The following is a 23,853-nucleotide window of genomic DNA, read 5'->3' as shown; positions in this document are numbered from 1 at the left end:
GGGGAGCTCAAAGTAGACACATGTATCACACAGAATAACAAAAACTTACTTTAATAAATAACAAAAACAAGTAGATCTGGAGACAGATTCCTGGAACATGTTCCTGGGAAAAACAGTGCTGGAGAGACAAAGAGAAGACGGAGGGATGGGGTAATAAGACGAGTGCAAACAATCAAGGCAATCAGACAAAGACAAAGATCTCGAGCAAGACAAACCCAGGAAGTAAAATATCATACCACACAGAAGAGGGGTGTTCTTTTGAAATAAAGCACAGAACACTGACAATAATCCGAAAAGTTTACAGTAAGACTCTCAACTATGACACATCTAAAACACAATGAATTGAATTTAGCAGAGTCATAACATAAAAAGCTGGAGCAGACACGGAGGACATGAAGGCAACGTTTATAAAATGCTAGAATGGCCTCTTCTGGGAATTGTAGTTTTATCACACATGGAGGCATGTCACTGTGTGTCCAGAATAACCACAGCCATTTATTTTAATATTGAAATGAGGAAAGCCATGAGTTGATAATTCAGCAAAAAGACATACAGTACAATTTCAGCTGTAAATCATCACCATTCTGCAATGTATTTTAATTTTTTATCATAATCTTTCATTTCTTAAATGTTCCTACTTGTGATACATGATAGTTCACACTGAAGCGCGCACATGCATGCAAACATGTACAGTATGTTTAAGAAAGAGTGGGGGGGTGAAGAGGTTGACATTTTTAGGCAGGACCGCTTGTTGGGGACAGAAAAAAAAGGTGGAGAAGAGGCAGCAGCGCTCTTGGAGCAGGAGAGGGTCAAAGATTGAATTTCGGCCCCGCAGCATTCCCTGGGTGGCGCGCTAAGCGTGAGAGAGAGAGCGCAAGGGTGCAAGTCAAGACAGTGAGTGACCTACAAGCAGGCTAAACTTCACCCAGGGCTGCAGATTAACACCACAGTGGCCCCTGAAGGAGCCATCTGCCTCCTCCCTGCTGCTCATGAAGGAGGGACAATTGGGAGGGCTTTCCTGGACATCGTGATGAGGGGACTGATACAGAAAGTTTTGCAGACGGACGTAAGAGTCAGCACAAGAGGCACCTGGAGGTGGAGGTACAGCAGGAGAGTCATGGTCTCTCTCTGGAGGTGTGATTAGTTGGAATTAGGGGAGCTGGCAGGCAGACAGGTGAGAAGTCTTGTCTGAAGTGGCCTTCCAGTGAAGTACTGAGATGTTTTGCATATGTGTTGATATGATTAAATTTACATGAAAATATGGAAGACCCAGGGGAAAAAAATGTAAAAAGGTAAAGACCTTGTCCTGGTTTCGTGGCATTGAGACCTTAGGTGAGATTTTGTTTTTCATAAACGTAGAGTTTATAGGATGCACTTGACTGAAACTAATGATGCAATAAATCTTCCCTTTGTGAGAAATATTTAGTTTAAGCAGCTTGATGTGCTCGACGGTTTTGTTTCTCCTGTAAAGCCTATCCTGTTTGATGCTGTGGACAAATTAACCTGGCTCCTGTGTTTATATCTGACATGCATGTGAGTAAAACACACTGTATTTCCAGGATTTTGGCTAAATATGAGCATCACTAGCCTGGCATTGATTATTTTTTACTTTTTTATTTGTATCTATGCATGCTTTTGTGTTCTGTTGTATCTTCATGGTGGGTTTAACCTTGATTTTTTCCTCCTCCAGAATAAACACAACAAAAGTAGCAAGAAAGAAAAATACCCAAGGCTGAGAAATGCTTAATCAAGACAGGGGAGGAGGTACGGATGGAGGAGGAGAGCAGACAAAAGAAAAACAAAAAGCTGAGGAGGTCGCCGACGAACAAAAACAGAGCAAAGACAAGCTGAACAAACTGGAGAGGGAGAGCAGCGAGAAGGAACCGAGGGACGGGTCCAGGAGGGAGAACCGGCGCCCCAGTCACTGGAGGAACGGGTGTGCTCTGACCGAACGCCTCGCCATCAACGTGTCAGGGATGCGTTATGAGACCCAGCTCCGAACCCTCGCTCAGTTCCCTGACTCCCTGCTGGGTGACCCCCTGCGGCGCCTACGCTACTTCGACCCCCTGCGTAATGAACTCTTCTTGGACAGAAACCGCACCTGCTTTGACGCCATCCTGTACTTCTACCAATCAGGTGGAAGGCTGAGGAGGCCTGCCAACATCCCCCTGGACATGTTCATGGAGGAGCTGCGCTTCTATGAGCTTGGAGAGGTTATCATTGACCGCTTCAAAGAAGATGAAGGCTTCCCTAAGGAGGAGGAGCGACCTTTACCTGCCAAAAAGTGGCAGCAGAGCATCTGGATGCTGTTTGAGTATCCGGAGTCTTCTGGTGGAGCAAGGATCATCGCCATCATCAGCGTCATGGTCATTATCCTCTCTATTCTCATATTCTGCCTGGAGACTCTGCCTGAGTTCAGAAATGAGAAGGAACGGAGGGAGGTGAGGATGGGTTACATGGTGACACCTTCTAAAGCCAGGGTTCACAGGGAGACAATCAGATGAGTTAAGAAACAATCAGGCCACTTATGGGGTGCAGAGAGAACAAAGGTTAACACTGCAATAAAGTGAGGAGGTGAGCAGAGGATGACAACCAGTGCTGACAGGTGTCACCTTGCATGACATCAACCAGCTGCTATGGGACAAGGTGAAAACATCTTTATCTTCTCTATCAGCACTGAGTGATAAATGGAGGGTAAAATAGGAGGTCAGCGAAGTGCTTTGAACCAAGACTGAAGGAGGAGGAAGCAAAGGCAGCGGAGAGACGAAGCAAGAGTGAGGTTTTCTTGAGATTATTTTGGACTTGTCATTAAATCTGATCCAGTCAGACTGAGGGAAAGGAATGGAAGGGATGAGGAGAGCAGTTAAAAACAAGAGGAGAGAGGAGAGCCGTCAAAGTAGGTTGGATGGAGGTTTACTTTTAGAGGAGGGACACATGGAGATGCTATGTCTCTCTGACCACTCACTGAGACCTGCCAGACTAACAAGAATATTTAGATGCAGTAGATACTTTAAGGTTAGTGAGATGTGAGACTGAATGAAGGGGCTTAGAAGTGGAGAAGCAAGTGTGAAGGCAAGGAAAGAGAGCTTGTCTCATGTTACACCTTGGAGACCTAGAGGGCTATAAATAGAAGGACAACCCTTAGAGTGCATCAACACATAAACCAAAGTCCATATTAATAAACGCTGTGACTCACAGGCACTGGGAACGGTATGGAAAAGATGGTGGCAGATCAACTTTTCTGATGACAGCCACAGAATGAAATTAGCCTCATGTAGCCCAGAGACGAGACGGATTCTGCGAGTTCAGGGAACAGAGAAGATAGTACCGATGTTTTATACTGCATTATATACTCAGATATGACCATTTTGTAGATGATCAGACCAAGTGACGCACAAACGGTTGTTCTTGATGGATACATGCTATTGATTTTATGTGACATTTCAGTCTGGATCAGGGTAAAAAGACCAAGTCAGCATTAGAGCTATTGGAGCTGTGATGTCCAACTAAAAGTATCCAAGAGTCAGATATCTCAGAGATCCTAAAACAAATCTAAACAGCAGGAAAATAAAAATCATACGAATCAGGCCACCCCTGTGAGCACTGTTTGTCTTAAACTTCATTTAAAAAAAAAGTTAGAAAGGCCTCCAGACTTTAAAAAAGAAACAGACTCAAGAACACAAAAGTAACATTAAAAGTAAGCGCTTTTTCTAGTTTATTGGTCCATACAGCTGAAACTAATGTAATTTAATACACAAGACCCGCAATAAATCCTCCTCTCATGACAGTCATAATGTGAGTTGAAAAGGGAGATGTTTGTTCAGCTCTATGGTCATTTTGGAACATGTAGTTCTCATTATTTTGTTCATCCTATATCTGAAGGTGAGCCAGTAATAAAAATATCTATGAATTGCAACCCCCCCACCCCACCCCACTCCACAAAAACCCCACAAGCTTGAAAATGGTCACAGAGTTTAATCCACACCTCTCTAACAGTCTGAGCCACAACGTTATATCTATCTTTCTATTAAACTACATTCATTTTCAGCCAGGGTCCACTTATGAAATTGAAACCGTGTGTACGTACAAGGACAATATGTGCTGCAAAGCCATCAAACGCTCACAGTAACTTTATCTAACTTGTTAAAAGACACGAATGCCCAGTTATTTCAAACCTGCGCCTTCGTCTGAGAAAAAAGCAAACAGCTGGGTTAAACGGAGTATCAGATGCCTGTAACACAAGCCAGTGTCACATGAACTTAATGTTTATTTGTGTTTAAATATAGAGAAAGTGATTTATATAAAAGTCTGTGGAAAAAATTAAAGCTGGGAGAGTGAAAAAGGAGAGGAGAGAAAAGTTAGCACAGTATCACACAGCTCACAGGATCCTGATGACAGATGTCATACTTGAAATGTGCTGAGGACAACTTTTGATTACAATCTTGCTTGCGCCCCCTCCCATTTGCCCCATCCTTGTTTTCTCTGTTTACAACATCGTCTCCATGGTGCTATTTACTATCACACTACCTTTCCCCTTTATTCTCATATTTCTCTTTCTAGCTCACGTTTGACAAACAGAAAATAAGTTGTAAATATGAGTGTGACCAACTGTGCTTCATTATTTGTCTTACAGCAATACACCTCCATGCCTCACCCCACCAACCCAAATGAAACCATCTTGATCCCCCCTAAATTCACTCCCTTCCAGGACCCTTTCTTTATAGTAGAGACTATCTGCATCTGCTGGTTCTCCTTTGAACTCATCATGCGCTTCATCAGCGCTCCGAATAAGGTGCACTTCTTCAAAGACATCATGAACATCATAGACTTCTTGGCTATAATGCCTTATTTTGTTACAGTGGGAACAGAGCTCGCCAAGGACAAAGGCACGCAGCCCTCCGTGTCGCTGGCCCTAATCAGGGTCATTAGGCTGGTGAGAGTATTCAGGATCTTCAAGCTTTCTCGTCACTCCAAAGGCCTCCAGATCCTGGGCCAGACTCTGAAAGCCAGCCTGCGAGAGCTCGCCCTGCTCATCTTCTTCCTCTTCATCGGGGTCATACTCTTTTCTAGTGCTGTCTACTTTGCTGAGGTGGACAGTCCTGGCACGCTTTTCACCAGCATACCTGAGGCCTTTTGGTGGGCAGTGGTGTCCATGACGACAGTTGGCTATGGGGACATGTGCCCAGGGACGGTTGGGGGAAAGCTGGTGGGCTCAATGTGCGCCATCGCCGGAGTGCTCACTATCTCTTTGCCTGTACCTGTTATTGTGTCCAATTTCAGCTACTTCTACCACCGAGAGATGGAGTGTGAGGACACCAGGGAGTACCACCATGTCGCCACATCACTCTGGGAAAAGGATGGAGATGAGGATGAAGAAGACGATGAGGAGGATGGGATGGATGAAGATCCTGAATACATAGGGGATTATGCTCCGCTGTATGGGCAAAACAGGCCTGTGTGTCCTCCGCTCAATGGGACTCTTCCAGCTGGGCTTTGTGCAGGACAGCCAGCAGGTGATCAGAGATTTTATCTCCAAGAACCTCTGGTCACTCAGGTGTGATGGACAGCAGACAGGTTTTGACTCAAACACTGCCACAAATCAAGAAAGACGATACTGCTGAGATGTAAAAAAGGAGGAAACGAAGATCAACTGGGTACAGAAGAAAACACAAAGTGCACCATAACAAACCAGGTTTGTGACCGTGGTTTCAATATTTGAGGCTTTTGTGTGATTGTATTTTACAGTTATACAGTAAGCTTTGTCTTTCCCAACAAATAAGCTGAACTTTCATATAACTTATACTACTGTTCTGAAGTCTTGAGCTACCCCTCATTTCTTTATATTTTCTTCCAACAGTCAGATTTTCTTGTAATCTATTAAAGTGGTCTTGAGCAATAATTCTCCAGGCTTTCTGAAGGCCTGTTTAAAGTTTTTCTTTGGACACTGGCTGCTTTTTCACACATTTTCTGTCCAGTTCTTATGTATGTCTCAAGTATGCCCACATTTTGAATTTAGATGCAAATAAGCATGAAATCATGCGACATAATTAACATCTTGGGAAGGTTGACAGTTGTTTCTATTTTCAAAATTTAAAATTGTGAAAAATAACATTACAAAGTGTCACATTTAGAAATGTGTCACAAGAAGTTTTATTTTTGTCCCCCATCACTGTTGGTAGTAGTTGAAAGTGTGTTTCTCTCCAGGTAAACAGAAGAAGGTCTGATGTATCTGGAAATGATTTCAAGCTGTGAGATTTTTGTGAGAATTCTTTCACTGTGGAAAACACACGTGTCTCTTACTGATTAGTTAGTAATTATTTTCGTACATGAATAGAAGAAAAAGTCTCAAATTTAAAAAGACATGAGAGAAAACAATGAGACACTTGGGAAACACTGTAATGATTGCTGATGCTGCAACTTGAGGTGCTATGTATCTATCTGTGGAAGTTAGATACACAACAAGATCAATTCTGTGCTTGCCCAGCAGCTAATTGTGCAATGGGTGTTGATGCTGCTCTTGTCACAGTTATGGCAGAAATGTGGCGCCATAATCTCACGCTGACGTGGACAACAAAGCGAGCGCTCATCAGCTGGTGGTGGTGCAGACACAGTTGATGTGGTTGGTCCAGAGCCAGTTTGTGTGTGACTCACTTACGCAGTGAAACTGATACAGCTTAGAGAGGCGTAGGGCAAAAGCTGATCTCAGGACAGGACTGCTTGACATTTCAAAGAGGTGAGGACAAAACTACCTCAGGCTGATGCAACAATCACAAAAAACAAACAATCAGAAGCTTTTACTGCTGTAACTACTCACAGTAGTTTTAGTGTGAACACACATCCCAGCATTTTCATCACTGAAAACTTTCTTGGCCAACCTCTGCATGTGTTATTTAAATGAAGCCCGAATCCGTTTCTTTACCCAAACATTCACAATCTTCAGGACTGAACTTGTTCAAACGAAAAAAGCTTGAATATGGCACAACATTGGCAGAAATTAAGTAATTTTCGTTACCATCCAGTTATTTAATCTATTTCATCAATGACAGTTTTTTTTTTTTTGGAACATCTACAAGTTGCATATGTCTTGAAATTTGTGCTAAAAATATTCAATCATCAACAAAAAACAAAAACAAATCAAACAATCATTAAGTTATTATATTGATTTCAACTGACTTAATGTTCATGTAGGTGTTTATTGGATCAGTGAAACTGTTACTTAATCCTTTAATGTCCACTGTGACACTTTCTTTCTGTATTTGAGACTTATTTATTAATCATTTAACAAAGGTTACTACTGTCATTTTGTAAATGTATAGGGGCATAATAATGTCAGTTTTGTCAGGAAATTACAATATGTTTACAATATTTAACCATATTTGAATCTATAGTATGTTTCTTGGATTTAGATTCACGCTACAACCACCACTACAACTACGATGACTATTGTTTCTGATAATTACAGGCAACAATAATGCTCCAGAACTCAAACTAAAATTCAAGCTGCAAAATTAAACTTTTCCAGTGTAATAAAAAGATCTTGAGTTTAAATCAAACCCTTTTCCTTCACCTTCTCACACTGTCCAACGTTTACTGTGTAAATAATGGCACCTTCTTCCTACATGACGTTACGGTATGTCGCTGTATGGCAATAATACAGCAGATCAGAGATTTACAGTATATGTCTCCGATTAAAATATCCATCACAAGGAATTCCAGTGACATGATTTCACAGAAGAGCTATTCTTAGACCAGTCCTGCAACATAATCTGCTTCAGTGTTGTTCATTTTTATACATGTGATACTCTAAACAATGATAAAACACAGACATTTTCATTAATTTTCATCTAAAAAAAGCACAATATATTATGACACATATGTGATTCTTGTACATTTTAATTTATTCATATATTCAGGTAGAGCTTCAGGGTTTTAAGGAGGTCATTTGCACAATGTGGCACAACTTATTCATCCCCATTCTGTTAAAAATATCTCTGCAAGATGCAAAGACTGTTTGATAGAGTGCTTTTTTAGAAAGACATTTGTCATAATTTTATTTACAAGATGATTGCAGCCTTTAAGAGAGATTTTTCAGTCTTAAAGAAGAAATTGTTAAGTCTTAAAATAGAAGAGAACCTTATAAAGTCATTGAAGAAACTTTTAAAGGATAAACATGTTTGACTGTGTGGATGTTGTGTGGCCTGGATACTGAGGGCAGATGTGGCTATGTATATGTTCTTTATTTAATAAAGATCATGTTTTATCATTCATGTCATGGATTTCTCAATTCCTTTCACATGACTCTCTGTGCAGTGACTCTGGGAGAATCTGATGATGTGTACTTAAATCTAAACAGCTTTTAAAAAGCATCATAAGTCATGAAGCCAGAGGCAGATGCATAATGGAAACTGTATGTGTCTGGTTCTTGGCATTTTCTGATCAGAAAAGTTTGGAAATCTCGGCTCAGAGAAGTGAGATTACATGCAGTTCCACTGCTCTCTACTGCATGTGATGACTGAGCCTGCCCCCAGGTGTCAGACTGGGTTGTAAAATGACTGCACAGCATAAACCAGGATGTCTGTCTCACTCCTGCTGTCAGTGGGTTTGATTTACAGTAAAATGACACAAAAGACTTCAGAGTATCCAAACACAACATCTGTCATCTTGAAATGATCCTGCTCATTTAAAACATATGACTAAGAGGATTTATCCTCAGTGACTTTCATTGTTCAAAAAAGATTTAGTTTCTGGGGCTGGAAGGAACCCTTTTATCATGTTTGAAACATTATGTGAAGCCATGATGCTCCTTTAGAAGTTGAGGATTCCAGAATCCTGCTTTTGCTCTCTGAAGCTTCTAAATGGGCTATAAAACAATCAATCAACTGATAAATCATAAAAAAAATGTACTAGCCATTTTAAATGGAATATGTTCATGTTATGACCTGTACATCAAGGCAGTTGAATGTTTCATGCTCCGGGACACTCTTGTGAATTTTGTTGATTACTTTTGGAAATAATGTGTCAAATAATCAATCAAACATAACTGTCATTTTAATGAACAGTGGAAAGAGCTGTAAGGTGCTTTATCTCTTTAAATTTAACAGTTTTCATACTGTCTGCACTAATTAGGGGAATTTTAAATCAAAGCTAAAGAGAACAAAGATTAAATTAACGGAACAGAGAGCAGACAGGGGATGAGACATTTTTAGGTTTTCCATTCAGTCTGAAACAGGGTTCTGATGGAACTGTATAGTCCAATGTATTAGCTGTCACATTATGCACAGAAATATGCTCCACTTTGACGCAATTCTGCAAACTGCATTGGAAAAACACCTGTATACTGTACGCAGGGGCATTCCAATGGCATAAAAGGACATTTATAAGCAGATGATTAACAGCTTTTTTAGAAAGAATTTATTTATTTATTAATTTTTTTTTGGGGGGGGGGGGTTATCTGCAATTCAGAAGTGTAACTGCAAGAGTCAGTGTTACTTAGCAAATGATATTCTGCGCAGTGGAACACTTTTTCTTCCACTGCGCAAAGCACAATGGTTTCACTATGGAGGCTCAAAAAATGGTAAAATTACTGAAATTTTCAGCATCCCAAAACATTACATACCAATGTTTTTCTGTACAAGTTTTCAGATATTGTTTTCCACGACAGAAATAAATCTTAAATGTATCAATGCACAACTATAACATGCTTGAAAGTGCTTATGAGGAGGTAGCATGGCTAAAACTTGACACCGTTATGACAGAGAACTGAGCTCGATCTCCATCCGACTCAAGACTGTTTAGGGTTAGATATCAATAAATACAAAGTCATGGTTTCGGATAAAAAAATGCATGGTTAGGCTTAAATGTTAATAAATACATGGAAACATAGACAGAATCACATTGCATGAATGCTACACTATACAAAACTAATGTGGAATTATTACCAAGTCACAATTCCTACAAATAACACACTTTTTCATGAGAGACTGGTAGACCACAGGAAAAGGACACAGGAACGTCAAACACCTACACAATTTTATAGATTAACAATTTATGCTGCTCATGGGGGGGGGTTTCAGGTGTAAAATTATCATGACACTAGAACCAGACCAAAGAATTTGGTGAAGAGAGTTAATGCAATATAATATTACGCAGATATTACCTATATAAAAACTAGGCTATCCAGTTATTTAGTTGTAGCTTGTACTGTTTTCCAGTTCACTTTTTATGATAACCGAAGACTTGAGAATATGCTTGAATGAGCTGAAGTATAGGGTTTTAGAGCAGATGATGTTCACACACACACACACACACACACACACCCACACTCCGCTCAGCAATGATGCCTGCAATGATTAAATTCGTGACCCCCTGTGACCTCAGATATCCCCACGTCATGTGTTGGAGGACCAGCTTTTTTTCATGCTGCACAGCAGATTAGTGCTCCATTGCGTTCATGACACCATCAGCCTGCCACATCCAATCAATCATCCAAAATTGGAATTTTTTTAACACAAGTTTAGATTTTCTAACTTGCTGAATTTCACCCATTGCCTCACTCTTTCTCTCCACCTCAGCTCTCCTCTCTAAGGCGCAGGGACCTGAAGCTAACGTCAGCCCTGCTTGCAATTACCCACAGTGCCCTTATGCTGTCTGGGAAGAATGAAAAGGATTGACGTCTTTCTGGCCATCTGCTGCCCTACGATTCCTCTCCCATCCATCACTCTCGCCTGCCTCGCCCATCTCTAACTATTCTTTGAGAGGATTAAGAGCGTTTGTATCTCTGTGAGTCTTTGTCTCATCAATGTGCAAGCGCAGACTAGTGTGTAATGTGTGCATTTTGTGTTTGTTGAAATTCTCCATCCACTAATATCTCTGTCTGCAGGAATTTTCAGCTGTCTTTAGTCACAAACACTGACGCGTGACCCCTTTTGACAGAAAATCCTTCCACAGATTGTACAAGTTACTTAAGCAGCAGATAAAAAACAGACAAATTGCAGTATCTTTAAATAAATCTCTAAGATTTTATTACATACAATATACACACAACCTGGACCTGTGAATTTGAATTAAGACTTAAGGATTTAGGGAGGCAGTTGATAGACTTCAGTTCCAAATGAAAGGCAATTCAGTGGGACAGAGGAGGCTGATAAAGTTATTTTACAGCAATTAAGAAGTTAAAATTACATATTAGAGTAAAATTTCTAAAAAATTTAAAACCTACAACAAAGTTAAAACAGCATCTTGCTTAATATTCATCATACCACACACCAGATCACAACAAGAAAATACAAACCATAAATAATATAGACAATATTAACATCAACAGTGGTTTCTGTCAGGGGGAGAGGAAGAAGAGCACCAAGGATGAAAATAAAGAGGTGAAAGAGGGTAGAAAAGCGTATAAAATTAATCCCTAGTGGTTGTAGCCTTTATTTCATATTTATGCCATTTACATTTACAATGTGCTTGTTATCTTGAAGTCATTTAAAGGGGAAGTTTAACACTGAAAAAATACATGTATTTTCCACAGAAAATCTCTCATATATGTATGGCAGCAACAAGAAGCTGGTTAGCTTAGCTTAGCTTAGCATAGCATTAACACTAACCTGACTCTGTCCAATAGGAGGTAAATCTGCCAACAAACCCCACTTTTGTTTTTGATTAATTGAGACAAAATTGTAAGTGTAGAATAAACATTTGTAACCTTGTAACCTGAGACCAACAACGATAGAACCAGTGATGTTAAGTTATTGCTTTCAGCATAGTCAAGTGCAAAACATCCATTGAATGGGAAAAGTGTCACTTCAGCTTATATGAAAAACTTATATGAAAAACAAAAAAGGTAGAACAAATGCCAACTGAAACAGTTAGCAGCCTTGACCCTAATGTTTGCTTTTGCAAAGAAATATGACTTCAGGATGCTGAACAAAAGATACTGAATGAAGCTAGACACTAATTAGCATATTTACGACATTACACTCTTGTTTGTGCCAGCCCTTTAAATCTATCTGCATAACTCCTAGTCTCTTTGCTAATCCAGTCTAATATTGAATAAAGCTATTCTCAATCACAGTTTTGTCAATTGTGACTGAAAAGCGGTCCATGAAGACATAAAACATGTTAATCCCTATCAAAGCAATTTGAGATTGTAGCTGTGTTCTGATAAAAACTGAGATTTTATAAGCTTGGCATTATCTGGCAAACCCATCATTCACATATGACAAAAGCCGTGCTGCGATTTAATCTATATTATCATGTAAAATGATTTCTCACACAGTTCACAGCCCCCTAATGCGCCACAAGGAGAATGCTGCATGTATGTAAGCAGCCCAGAGGTGCTGCTGCTCCTCTTAGCCACTAAACAAATAGAGTGGACGTTAAAGAGAGAGTTGTTCCTGCAACAGGAGAGATATTGCTCATTCAAGGCAGAAGTGGGGATGATTATCTTAAAAACAGCTAATCGTTTTGCCAGTCACTTCTTCTCCTGCTGCGATGTGTTTGTGTGAACAACAACTGCGGAAAAGGACTGGAGCAAATTGTCCGCACATTCCCCTGAACATTACCGGTAACCAAGTGTGAAAACTTCTCAAGTTGACAACACTGGGGGCGCTCCTTCAACAGGTTCTCACTTTGCTCTGATTGGCCTGAGAAGGCACCAACTAGTTTACGCCCTCGGGTGCATGATGAATCATCAACATGTTCGAAGAATTTTTGTGGAAATTTCAACCTTTAAAATTACAAAAATACTTTGTTGTCAGACATATGGAGAAATAATAGAGATGTGAAGTGGAAGACATACCATATAAAAACACTTTGATTCCATGTCATTTAAACCTTGAGGCTTTAGGGTGGATTTTATCAACTTTGGACAGAACCAGGCTTCATTTGTACCAAGCTAATCTAACATGTCCTGCAAAAAAAAAAAAAAATCAAATTATTCTTTTAAATGTAAAAGAATCAAATTTCCTGAAAAAGTAAAACAGGACCACAATGAGATTATGACAAGAAATGAAGTAGCTAATAACATCTGTTTGTGCGTTAAAAAGCCAGCAATAACACCAAGAAACATGCTAAACAGCTTTTATCATTAATGGCAGACTCACAGTTCTCTGGCATTGGTCAAATTCAAGGAAGTTCAGGCAGTCAGATCAGGAGCATTTAAGGTTTGGTTTAAGTTTAGAAATAGAAAATCAAGACAGCGATGGATGTGGGGGGGTGGGGGGTACAACTCTTTCAGCTCACTGCTGAATAAAACTGAGCACAAGTCTCAGGCTGAGTTTTAAAGGGGCGTTCTCAGAGGTGGTTCATATGCTGTTGTTACAATATTTAATATCTATGTTGAACTCTGTGTGAGCTTACTGGTCAGTCAGAAATTAGCAGCGCAACCAGCTAGAAATCCAGTCCGGACCCTTTAGTGGAGTCTTGCTAAACAGTAAAGCTGAAACTAGGAAAAATCTGTCATAAAACGGAAACAAACTAACTAAAGCTTTTTGCTGGTAAAATACTATCACGGCAGGTCGCAAGGTGGGATGGTGTGCCTCCGATCATAAGCCGTGTCGTCACTCTCCTCGCCATCACTCACTTCACACAAAACCCTTTCTCTCTCTTCCTCTTCCTCTGTTTCACTTTCTCGCCTCAGTCGCTCCCGTTCCCTGTTCCGTTCCCTGTCCCGTTCTCTGTCCCGCTCTCTGTCCCGTTCTCTGTCCCGTTCTCTGTCCCGTTCTCTGTCCCGCTCTCTGTAAGTGCGTGGCAGTGTGGAAATCTGAGTGCAAAGAAAAGGATATGAGATCAGGCAGACTACATTCGCTGACTGTTCAACATTCTCAGATGTTAAAGGAATAGAAGTAGGGTTTGCAGCAGTGGACACTGGTTGTTTTACCACACAATATACAATAAAACTGAGCAAAATCCAACTTATATTAAAGGTAGATAACTTACATCTTTTTAGTATCACAAATCAAGATCACAAAGTTATTGCTCTATCACAGAAAAACATAAAGGAATGCTTTGGCATTACAGTACAAGAAGAAGCTAAGGGTAGATACCTGATTATCATGGCTGGGCAGGGCGCAATAGCCCGGCTCCGTCCTGCGGAGGAAGCGTGGCGAATGAGTACGGAAAGGTCGGGGGGAATGGGAGCAGACAGAGCGTGGAGAGGGAGATCGGACGGAGCGTGGTGATGGAGATCGGACCGAACGGGATGGGGAGTAAGTGATGGGCTGGGAGGCAACGTGGCTGTGGTGGTTTAGTTTTTGGGGGCGTGGTGAGCGGGGCGGCAGCTCAGGCGGTTTAAAAGGATCGATCAGGTCCATCTCTGTGAGGATCGGTGGCGGCGGGATGAAATCCAGCTCTTCCTCTGGTTGGAGCATTTGTACCTCTGCATCAAGTTCTGCAAGCTCCGCCTTTGACAAGTGATCCACAATTCCGGCACCAAAAGAGTCGCCTACCACGTTGATGGAAGTACGCATTCTATCACTGATTGGACAAACAGAGTAAGTGTCAGGTAGTAAGAAGACTTTACCAATATTTTTACAACCACTCTCATAGATTATAACACCCCAACATAGACAGCAGAGCAGTGATGTCTTATCCCTGCTCATCAGACACCTGACTCACAGCAGCCAGTCGACAGCGATCAGCAAACTGATGTCCTGGGTGGGCAGGCCGACTGCCGTCAGGATCAACAGCATGGTCACTAGTCCAGCACTGGGAATACTGGCAGCTCCAACACTGGCCAGGGTGGCAGTCATACTATGGAGGAAAAGGCGTATTTCAATCACTGCAATGACAGATGTTTGGTTGGTTGACTAACTGACACTTAGGTCATGTGGTGGAGTGGTTTGTCTCCCAATGTGACTTCTGTTTTCAGGTAAAAGTTGGTCTTAAACAAAGACTACAGCTTAAAGTCACAATTTAATACTTGTGTCCGGTCAAGAAAAAAAAACAATTCTTCTGCAATGGTGTTGTGAAGAGGTCATTTTTTGCATTATGACAAAAAAAAAAAGAATGCGAGAAAGTCACCATATAAAAATCATATTCAGGGATTTCAAGAAACAGCAACACCAGATAAGGCAGAGGTTAAACCACATTTAATAGTGGAAATTACTGAACTTGTGAGAGCCTTAGCTGTTGATTCAGCATGTTTGCTCAGCTGAGTAGGTGCTAAAAAAGCCCTATTAGTGGAGCCATAAAGGTACTGAATACCATATGAAGTTTGCTGTTGAGCTGAGTGTATGGAGTACTTTAAGATCATAGGTATTTTACATTTTCAGCATCACAAAGTTGAACACTGATAATAGTAGTCATAGTATGCATATATTTCTATTTTAAATTCCACTCTATTTGACAGATTTAGTTTTTATTGTTGGGGTATTCTTTGAGTTTCCCAGTTGGAAGTTAAATACTACCAAAAAGACTTCTGAGAGTATGTGAAACACTAAAGCACAAATACACTGAGGGACAGAAGCCAGAAGGGTTTTATGGAACTGTCCGTGGTTGACCTGCAGACGAGGGAAAAGTGTGCATATGAGGATAAAACTGACTCTCAAGAAGTTAGTTCTGTGCTGTATTCTCTGTCATATGGTAATAGCATATTTAAAGAATACTGAATGTAAATGTGTCCTAATCTACATTTTGCATGGCAGCTCAAAGCTGTGGGGCAGCTCTTAAAAGACGCACATCCTGGAAACTGTTTCATCTTGTGGAAAAAAAAGGTACAATATGTCTCCTCTGCATTTCAATGAAAACTCATACAGTGCCCTAACAACCTGGCATCTGTGTTTCTATTTTCCTCCTCTAAAAATGTAACACAGACGACGCAGTTTTTCTGTACACAACAAAACATGTAGGAATGCTGCTAGTCATGACATGTCTGCAATTAAAGAAATTATCAATTCATGTCGGTCCCACATGTAACTGCAGGGCAGTTTGGATGCTCTTCTGGACCGTGATGCTGTACATCTAATCTCAGAGCTCTGCATTACATGTTAATTACTTTTGATAATCTGCAGCCTAATTATTACCCTTGTTATGACTGGGAAATTAAATGGGATTCAAGGGATTTACAAACTATATATGGATTATATTTGACAACAGATTTACTGTTGTAAGATACCATGGTCATACAGCACGTTTTGAAAATTAGATTTTGGAATTTGGTGGTAAAAATCCACTGATGAAAGACATACAATAAACAATTTTAAAGTGCTGAACATCATTTGTAACCCACAGCAATAACAAGCTGAGTCTGAACCAAGTAGACTGCTTCCAATTAGACTTAATGTTTCGCTAAAACCGCAGACATGGGAAAATTACCTCTGCATTGCATTTGTTTTAGAGTCACTTTCTCCCATTATTTTTTATATATCACGACACACTGTTGTCTACATTTAGTGCATATTCACAATCAGGGCAATGTTACATGTGGCACGTCGTAGATGCAAATTAAACTTATAAGCTACAATATAGTTTGTATATATGAGCAGTTAAAATCAGCAAAATAAATATGATCTACATTCAACATACATTCAAAAACTTATATACAATGTGATCTGGGGTTGGTTGCTGTTTATGGGGTCAAATTTGCTTATTTGAGTGATCTTAGACACAAAATCAAGAGGTTCTTCAATGTCCTACCAGTTTGGGAGAAGAAAACTGACCTCCCAGATGAAGGGGATAAGGAGAGATGCTGTTTGTTGCAATGATGATAAGGACAGTGAGTAAAATGTTTGATAAAACTGAGTAATTTGTATAATTTACAACCTTGTGCATTGTTGTTGTTAGTCCGCGAGTCATGCTTGGTCCAGCTGTTTGTGTTTACAGCCCTACCCACAGAGTTTCCTGTTCCCTTCTGCTTTTGGTCCCAGCATGCAAGTACATTTCTTCAGGCACATTTTGATCTGAGTGAACCTTAAGACCTCCTTTATACAATTGAATTATGGTGTAAACAACAATAATACAAAAAAAACCCCAATAATAAACAGCTTGTCAGACGGAGAAGTTTAGAAAGATTAGAAACTATCATGGAAGTCCAGGTCTTGGTGATGGTTAATAAGATTTAAGTCTTTATTTACAATTTGGATTGACTTTGTTTGAAGAATTTTGTCAAATGAAAGAAAGTCATGGTTCCTTTTTAGAAATCCCTAAACTGTTTCCATTTGTGTTGGTTAGCTAAAAGGGAAAGGAATATCATACACATGCAGATGTTTTGTTACATTCTCAAGCTCTTGATATGTAAAAAGAAATTAAATTCAGTACTGTTTTGTTGACAGGCTTGAAAGGAAATAAGAAAAAAGACTAACCAAGTCCCATTCCAGCACTTGTGAATTCCTATAAAAACTGATTTATGTCCCTCAATTTGAATTGAAAAAACAAACAAACAAACTCTTAGCTTTTACGTCATTCAGTACATGCTAATCAACCCTACCTAAATCTCTGCTTGCCATCAGCTGAAACTGAAAGTGGCCATTCCTGTTTACTTTTATTCTTTGCTTAATTTAGCTTATATTGCAGTTATGCAACCGTAATAATTTGAAACAGAGGGCTAATCCCAATAAGAGGAAGACAAAGTATCGAAGATCACATGCAAGAGGAAAAATAAGAGTAGTAATGTATTCACGTCATAGAAAAGCTAAGCTATCTCCCAGTGAAGACCCTGGATCTCCAGAGCCGGGGGGATCTTTTGGCTGGGAGCTACATGTTTGATCAGGAGCTTGCGACTCCAGAAGGTCCCTCATACTCATTCCCAGGAAAGTGCTTGGTAGACTTAGTTAAACTACCTCCTGCAGTCATAGCAAAGCAACCTTCTAACTAATCAATACTTTGTATGAACGCAATAATGGAGGTCTTTGTGAGTGCTGTTTATATTTTCTACAAATGTTTTAACTTAACAAGGCAGTTTTTAACTCAGGAACATGAGGTGAGAACAGCTCTTTTGTGGAAATAAACAACGACTTTGTCGACAATGAATAAGACATGCTGAATTGTGTTTGCATGCACCCCTGCAGTGATTTCTACACCATTCACAGACATGAATACAATATATACAATAACAAGAATTCAACTGCAGTAATTCAAGTTTGCTTCCACAAAGGATTTAGTCACACAGCTGCTTGCCGGTTTTCTTTAGTTTATTGCAGGCATGTGACATTCTACTTTTGCCGTAAGTTTTTGCATTGTTTTTCACTTGCTGCCTTGTGTTAATGTGACGATAACTGAGAGGCTGAAGCGCTGATCACTGGGCCATGCACTTAAAACATGATTCTTTGTTTTCTTTTAAATCAGTTTGATTTTGATATCTTGATGGCTATTAATAAAATAGATAAATGCAGAGATGTGCAGACACCTGCTCAGAGGCCTGTGGAACACATGTTCCTGCACCTCATAGCACTCAATAGCATTATGTTGCATACAAAGAGGAGAATTCAGGAAGTCATAAAAAGTGAGAAATGAACATGAACTAGTTTATTTTGGAACTGTGAACTTACTTCAGAACTTCCAATGGTGTGAACTACGACCATTAACATGATCCGAGTTCACACAGTTCACTCAGTATAACTGTACAGCACCACCCCTGATGTAGTCAGGATTGGTTTGTGAAAAAAGTAGGGCTGTCATAGTTAATGCGTTAACCGCGATGCAATTAATTAAAAAATGAACACGTTATTTTTTTTTGATCGCTGTTAATTGCGACCTTTGCAATTGTCTTAATAAATAGGAGAAAAGTCACTAAGAGTTCAGACTTCTGAATCTAATGTGTCTAATGAATTTTTTCATTCATTTAACTGTCATCAGGCCCTGTTCTATTTGTCGTTTGTTGTCTACTACCTCTTCAGTTTTAAGACCACATTGTTGTGGCATTTTATGTGCTGTGTTTTTCAAATAGACATGTCAAGTGGGTCTACGATGCACTTTTTTATTTGAAAGAAGAAATAAAAGATAAAAGATATTTTTTTGTGTATATTTGATTCTAACTCTATATTTCTAATATAGAGATGAATTGTGAGTTAACTATGGGAAAAAATGTGATTAAAAGCGATTTAAAAAAATAGTTATTTTAATCTTTTTTGTATGTATGCTTTAACCTTTTATTTATATCTTTGACAACTGAATATGTGTTTCTTTTGTGACAAAGACAATACTGTATCACTGGGTGATTAAACTGAATCAAAATGGCCACACACTAAGCATAGTATCAATTCAGGCAGAACACACAGCCAAGCTCAACCACATTTCTGTTTATCTTTGACTCTCAACACCAGCTCACATCAGCTGATTAATGTGGAATTGTTATGTGTGGAGTCTTTGCTGCTTTCTGCCTCAGGCATTCCTTGTGGAGGGGCCAAAATTTTATACAGTAAACGATAACTGCAGATGGATTGATCAGTCTTGACTGAATAATGGCAAGCCGTTAAAATTAGTAAATAATGGAACACTTTTAGTAGGTTCTAAAAAAAAATCAAACTTTGAAAATGAGTTGTTAAAGCCCAAAAGTAAAAGTAAAAGTTGAGAGAAGAATTAACAAAGATCGCTTGAGAGAAAAGTTTTAACTCTGGCTCCATTCTTGCCTCAGCACAGCTGGCCAAACATGGTGTTAAGTGGGTGTAAAAGTTGGACTGCTGGTTTGTGAAAGCTACAGAAACTGAAACAGATCAAACAAATCCGTTCTTGGAAAGATGTGTAGGGAGGAAGTACACTGGCGCCTTCATATCTGGAAAGACGAGGGTCACTAATGCTCAAAAAGAACAGCACCAGATAGGCATAAAAGAACATTGTTAATTGCTTATACACATACCTGACAGTGATAATCTGTCCACCGTCCAGGGAGATGTCGTTCATCTGGGCGATAAAGATGGCAGCCACAGCCTCATACAGGGCGGTGCCGTCCATGTTGATGGTGGCACCTATGGGCAGCACGAAGCGTGTCACACGTTTATCAATCTTCAGATTTTCCTCCAGACAGCGGAAGGTCACTGGTAATGTCCCTGCACTGAAACAAAGGCCACACAAGATGCAGGTAAGATAAAAAGGATGCAGATGTCCACTGAAGTAAAGTGTCTATTTCAGGATATGAAATAGGCAAACAGTTGGTGAGAGACATAAGTGTGGAGGTTGGGAGGAAGGTGAAGGGGTAAAGGACACAAATAAAAGGCAGCAGAAATTTGAGACGTTCAACAGCCTTCTCTAACAGCTGGCGTAGGCCACTGTTTCAGTCTTCCAATATGTGAATTAAAGGAATTTGATTCCTAGCCATGTTAAACTCGGGTCATAATATAATTAGTGAAACGTTGATGGGATTACCCGTTTTCACTAAAGCCCCAGTGATGTGCCAAAATGACAGTTGGTTTCAACAGAATCCCTGACAGGCTGAGCCAAGCCAAGCCAGGCAGGATACAATGGGGCTGGTTTGGCTAGTGACTACAAATCCAAAGGCTTACACATTTACGACTTGGGATCTGTCTGACATGGACTTGTCAATGATAGCCAGCACTCATACATTTGGCTATGCGGTCCTGATTTGTCACTGCAGTTTCATGAACAGAATTTTGAAATCAGGACTTTTAGATTCAACCAAAATAACTGACAGCAAGTAGCAAGCGGTGCCGGTTCATCACTGTAATCAGCAGCTGCTCGAGGAATTGATAGTGTAAAAAGTGACACACATGTGGTAACACCTGACCAAACAGAAAACTTGGGCGTACACACACACAAATGCATAAAACACCTATATGGGGACGTACCTGCTGGCGGTGCCCAGAGCTGTGATCCATGCCTGGAAGATTCCAGTGTAAAAAACTAAGGGGCTTTTTCTGGTGATAGCGAAGAATATAGCAGGAAGGATTAAGCCACCGTGGATCGCCAGACCCACAATAACAGTCACCATGTACATGCCCAGCTGCCTGGCCACCACCTCCAGGTCTCCGATGGCTGCAATCTTGCCTGCTATCAGAGAGGCAATACCAACAGGAGAGTACCTGCACACAAAGTTAACAGATAATGATTTAGATTTTTTTTAAGACTGACATTAAATGTATTCTGTATATTTAAAATAAACCTGATTCACAAACCCCCTTGTGTGACATCCCATTTATTTATTTTTTAAATCTAAGGTGCCAAAAAAGTGACCACAACTCTTTATATTTGTAAGACATGCTTGTCGTTCGTTTATTTTGTTTAAAAGTGAGATATCAGATTAACGTTCTGTGACAATACATGATCAATCTTTACTCAAATGACACATTCCTTGATCTCTGGTTCTCTGCTTTATAGTGCAGTTGTTCGCATTCCTGAATACAGACTGCTCTGTTTGGAGATCTGAACTGAAGCAGTGCTCCCTTATAAGCCCCACCTCCTTGTTTGTCCCATCATGACAGCAGCCTGCTCCTCTAGGTCAGCCCGAGGCTGACACTCTCTGACAGTTGTTTGGTGGAGTGTGTAGTGTATATGATTTGATTAATGTACTTCTGTGTGTGTCTGTATACACTTGACTTTATGTTTGGCTAACTCCATAGCATAGGCCCCCTGAGTAATATGTTTACATTGAGTGAGTGATGCGATCAGGACACAATTTCTTTGGTGCCCAGCTGCACATGTAGATGGCCTAGGAGACCTATGAGACAAGCATCTTGCTGTTTCTGTTCCAACCGCCTGCCCAGCGCCCCCTACTTCCTTCCATCCCTGCTCTGGGTGTCACCACAGTTCCTTTCTCTGCACAACTACTCGGGATCCTGTGAGGCATCAAGGCATGCGCTGCAATCTGAAGGCATGCTCTCACACGCATCTTTCCACATCGCTCCTGTGCGCATCTGCTTTTTGCTCTGCTGCCAAGCGACTCCTCTCTCATTGGCAGATACATTACATTTTGGAGTTCTTCCACCCCAGCTCCCCAGGGAGTCAACAAGATTGTTCCGGGCCTCGGCTCCTGCTACTCCCCAGCATACCACAGACTCCAGCATGTCTCAGGGAAACCTGCTCTCTCTCTCCATCTGTCTGTGTCCTTCACTAACACTTTCTCCCTCTTCCTCCTTCTTTCTTTCCTTTTCAGTCTTTGCTATTCAACCCTGTTGCCTGTTCCCACAATTTGTCTGTGTACAGGCTGCGCCTTATTCATCACTGTCGCTGGCCTTTGTGTGTGGTATCTCCAGAATGTCTGAGCAATGCAGCCGTTAGCGACCAAGAGCAAAATCAGAGACACATGTTGTGCATGCACACACAAATACACACTGGGAATACAAAACACTGACCACATGATCATTGAAACCATCGTCATGATGATTTCATTTAGGACATTGAAGAAGTCGCACATGACCTTCCCCCGCTCGCCCATCCTGCCCATGCAGATCCCAAAGGTGATGAAGAAGCCAATCAAGCCTTCACAAAGACACAAAGCAGTTTGACAGCATACACTCCAACATGCAGTGGAGTAAAACACAAGCAAAAAACAAAGTGAAATAAACATGATGAGATGAAAAGACACAAAACATATTACACTTACCAAGGACGTTCATGCCCCATTTGTATTCCAATTTTTTTCTGTTAACTATTAAGGGCTCAGTTTGATTGGGTGCAGCCACTGGCACCTTTTTCAACACAGTCTGAACCTAAAATGAGCACAGACCGACAATCAGATTGATCAGTTGTGTAGGGGTGCTGTGACAAAACAAACAACACAGCAAAACTCTGCTTTTTCAACGATTGCAGTTCCTCACCAAACAAAGACTTGGCAGCTGGAAAATTAACCAAGGGAACAAGATATTCTCACATAAAAACAACAAAGAGACAGAAAGGTTGAAAGAGGGAAGTACGTTTCCTTCCTGTTAAAACATTTTAATCTTTTATGACTTCAATGAATCCCTAATGGGTACAAACAAAAGAATCAGTAAAGCTGAGATGTGAAGAGAGGCATAATAAAAAAAGGGAAAAAAACTGATGGAACACCACAGGGAGAAGAAGAGAGCAAACATGTCTGTAATGTCATGTTTACCAGCAGATACCTTACTGTTTTAAATGCAGATGTAGCAGTGCAGATGTAAAGGAGATTAGCAGTAGCAGAAAGGTTGACCTCACCCCTCACCCAGTTAAACGCACACATACAAGTACTTCTAATCATTCAGACACACGCATGGCACAAAAAGAGGAGGAAAAAACAGGATACTGACAGACAACAAGCCACTGTTGCATCATGACTGAGACTTACATTAATCCACAGTTTTCCACGCACTACTCCCAGCATTAACAAACTGACTGTTACCTCATATGCAAAAATACCAACAATCTTTTCATTGCAGTTCAAAACAAGGATATTGCTCAAAGACTATCAATAAAGACTATTTGAGGAGCTCTGTTTTACACGTATTCATTCAAATTTTCCAAGATACTTTGAATCAAACTAGGCTTTCACGCGGAGCCCTGTGTATGAGCTTTTGAGGACACCAGTTGTTACCCACCAGTTGTTAACAACTGTTCTTCCTTCCTTAAATCAAACTGCTCAGTGATACATTATACACACACATAGTAATGATTTAAACTGTGACTGAAAGCACAAACAAATATTTACAATATTTTACATAAAACCCCAACTTGAAGTGCATTTGTTAGCCATTATGGAGATTTAAATCTCAGACGATGAATCTCTTAATTTTAGCTAATCAACAAACAGGAAACCCTTCTGGTGACCAGTCTCTGAGATCTGAATCAAATATTTTTCTCAATGCCCGTAGGAAGCACAAACTAACATGAGCATAAGCTGGAAAAAAACATAAAGGGAGCATATCTAAAAATAATACATCAAATGACAAATAAAAACAAAATTGTTGGAATTTTTGAGCAAATTGTCCAGCTTTTCACATAATTTGTTGC

The 23,853-nt window shown here is 40.2% G+C and overlaps 2 protein-coding genes across 2 annotated transcripts in view; one reads left to right on the top strand and one right to left on the bottom strand.

Annotated features, from left to right (window-relative positions):
- The first annotated feature begins 930 nt into the window (after positions 1–930).
- On the top strand, positions 931–5,816 carry LOC140273300 (potassium voltage-gated channel subfamily A member 7-like). Its single transcript, XM_072368823.1, has 3 exons — positions 931–1,174; positions 1,691–2,441; positions 4,634–5,816. The coding sequence occupies exons 2-3, from the start codon at positions 1,740–1,742 to the stop codon at positions 5,558–5,560; spliced, it is 1,629 nt and encodes a 542-aa protein (XP_072224924.1). The 5' UTR covers positions 931–1,174; positions 1,691–1,739; the 3' UTR covers positions 5,561–5,816.
- Positions 5,817–13,199: 7,383 nt separating this feature from the next.
- slc1a9 (solute carrier family 1 member 9) overlaps positions 13,200–23,853 on the bottom strand; it is a 29,411-nt gene continuing 18,757 nt past the window's right edge. Inside the window, 7 exon segments of the mRNA XM_072368774.1 lie at positions 13,200–13,759; positions 14,043–14,472; positions 14,614–14,748; positions 19,790–19,984; positions 20,736–20,969; positions 22,239–22,365; positions 22,490–22,595. Coding sequence (XP_072224875.1) covers positions 13,505–13,759; positions 14,043–14,472; positions 14,614–14,748; positions 19,790–19,984; positions 20,736–20,969; positions 22,239–22,365; positions 22,490–22,595 — 1,482 coding nt within the window. The 3' untranslated portion in view covers positions 13,200–13,504.

This window comes from Leuresthes tenuis, unplaced genomic scaffold, assembly GCF_036924035.1.
Source record: "Leuresthes tenuis unplaced genomic scaffold, fLeuTen1.0.hap1 SCAF_17, whole genome shotgun sequence".
Classification (NCBI taxonomy): Eukaryota; Metazoa; Chordata; class Actinopteri; order Atheriniformes; family Atherinopsidae; genus Leuresthes; species Leuresthes tenuis.
The sequence above is the reverse complement of the archived record's forward strand: the minus strand, read 5'-3'. Positions and strand labels throughout refer to the sequence as shown.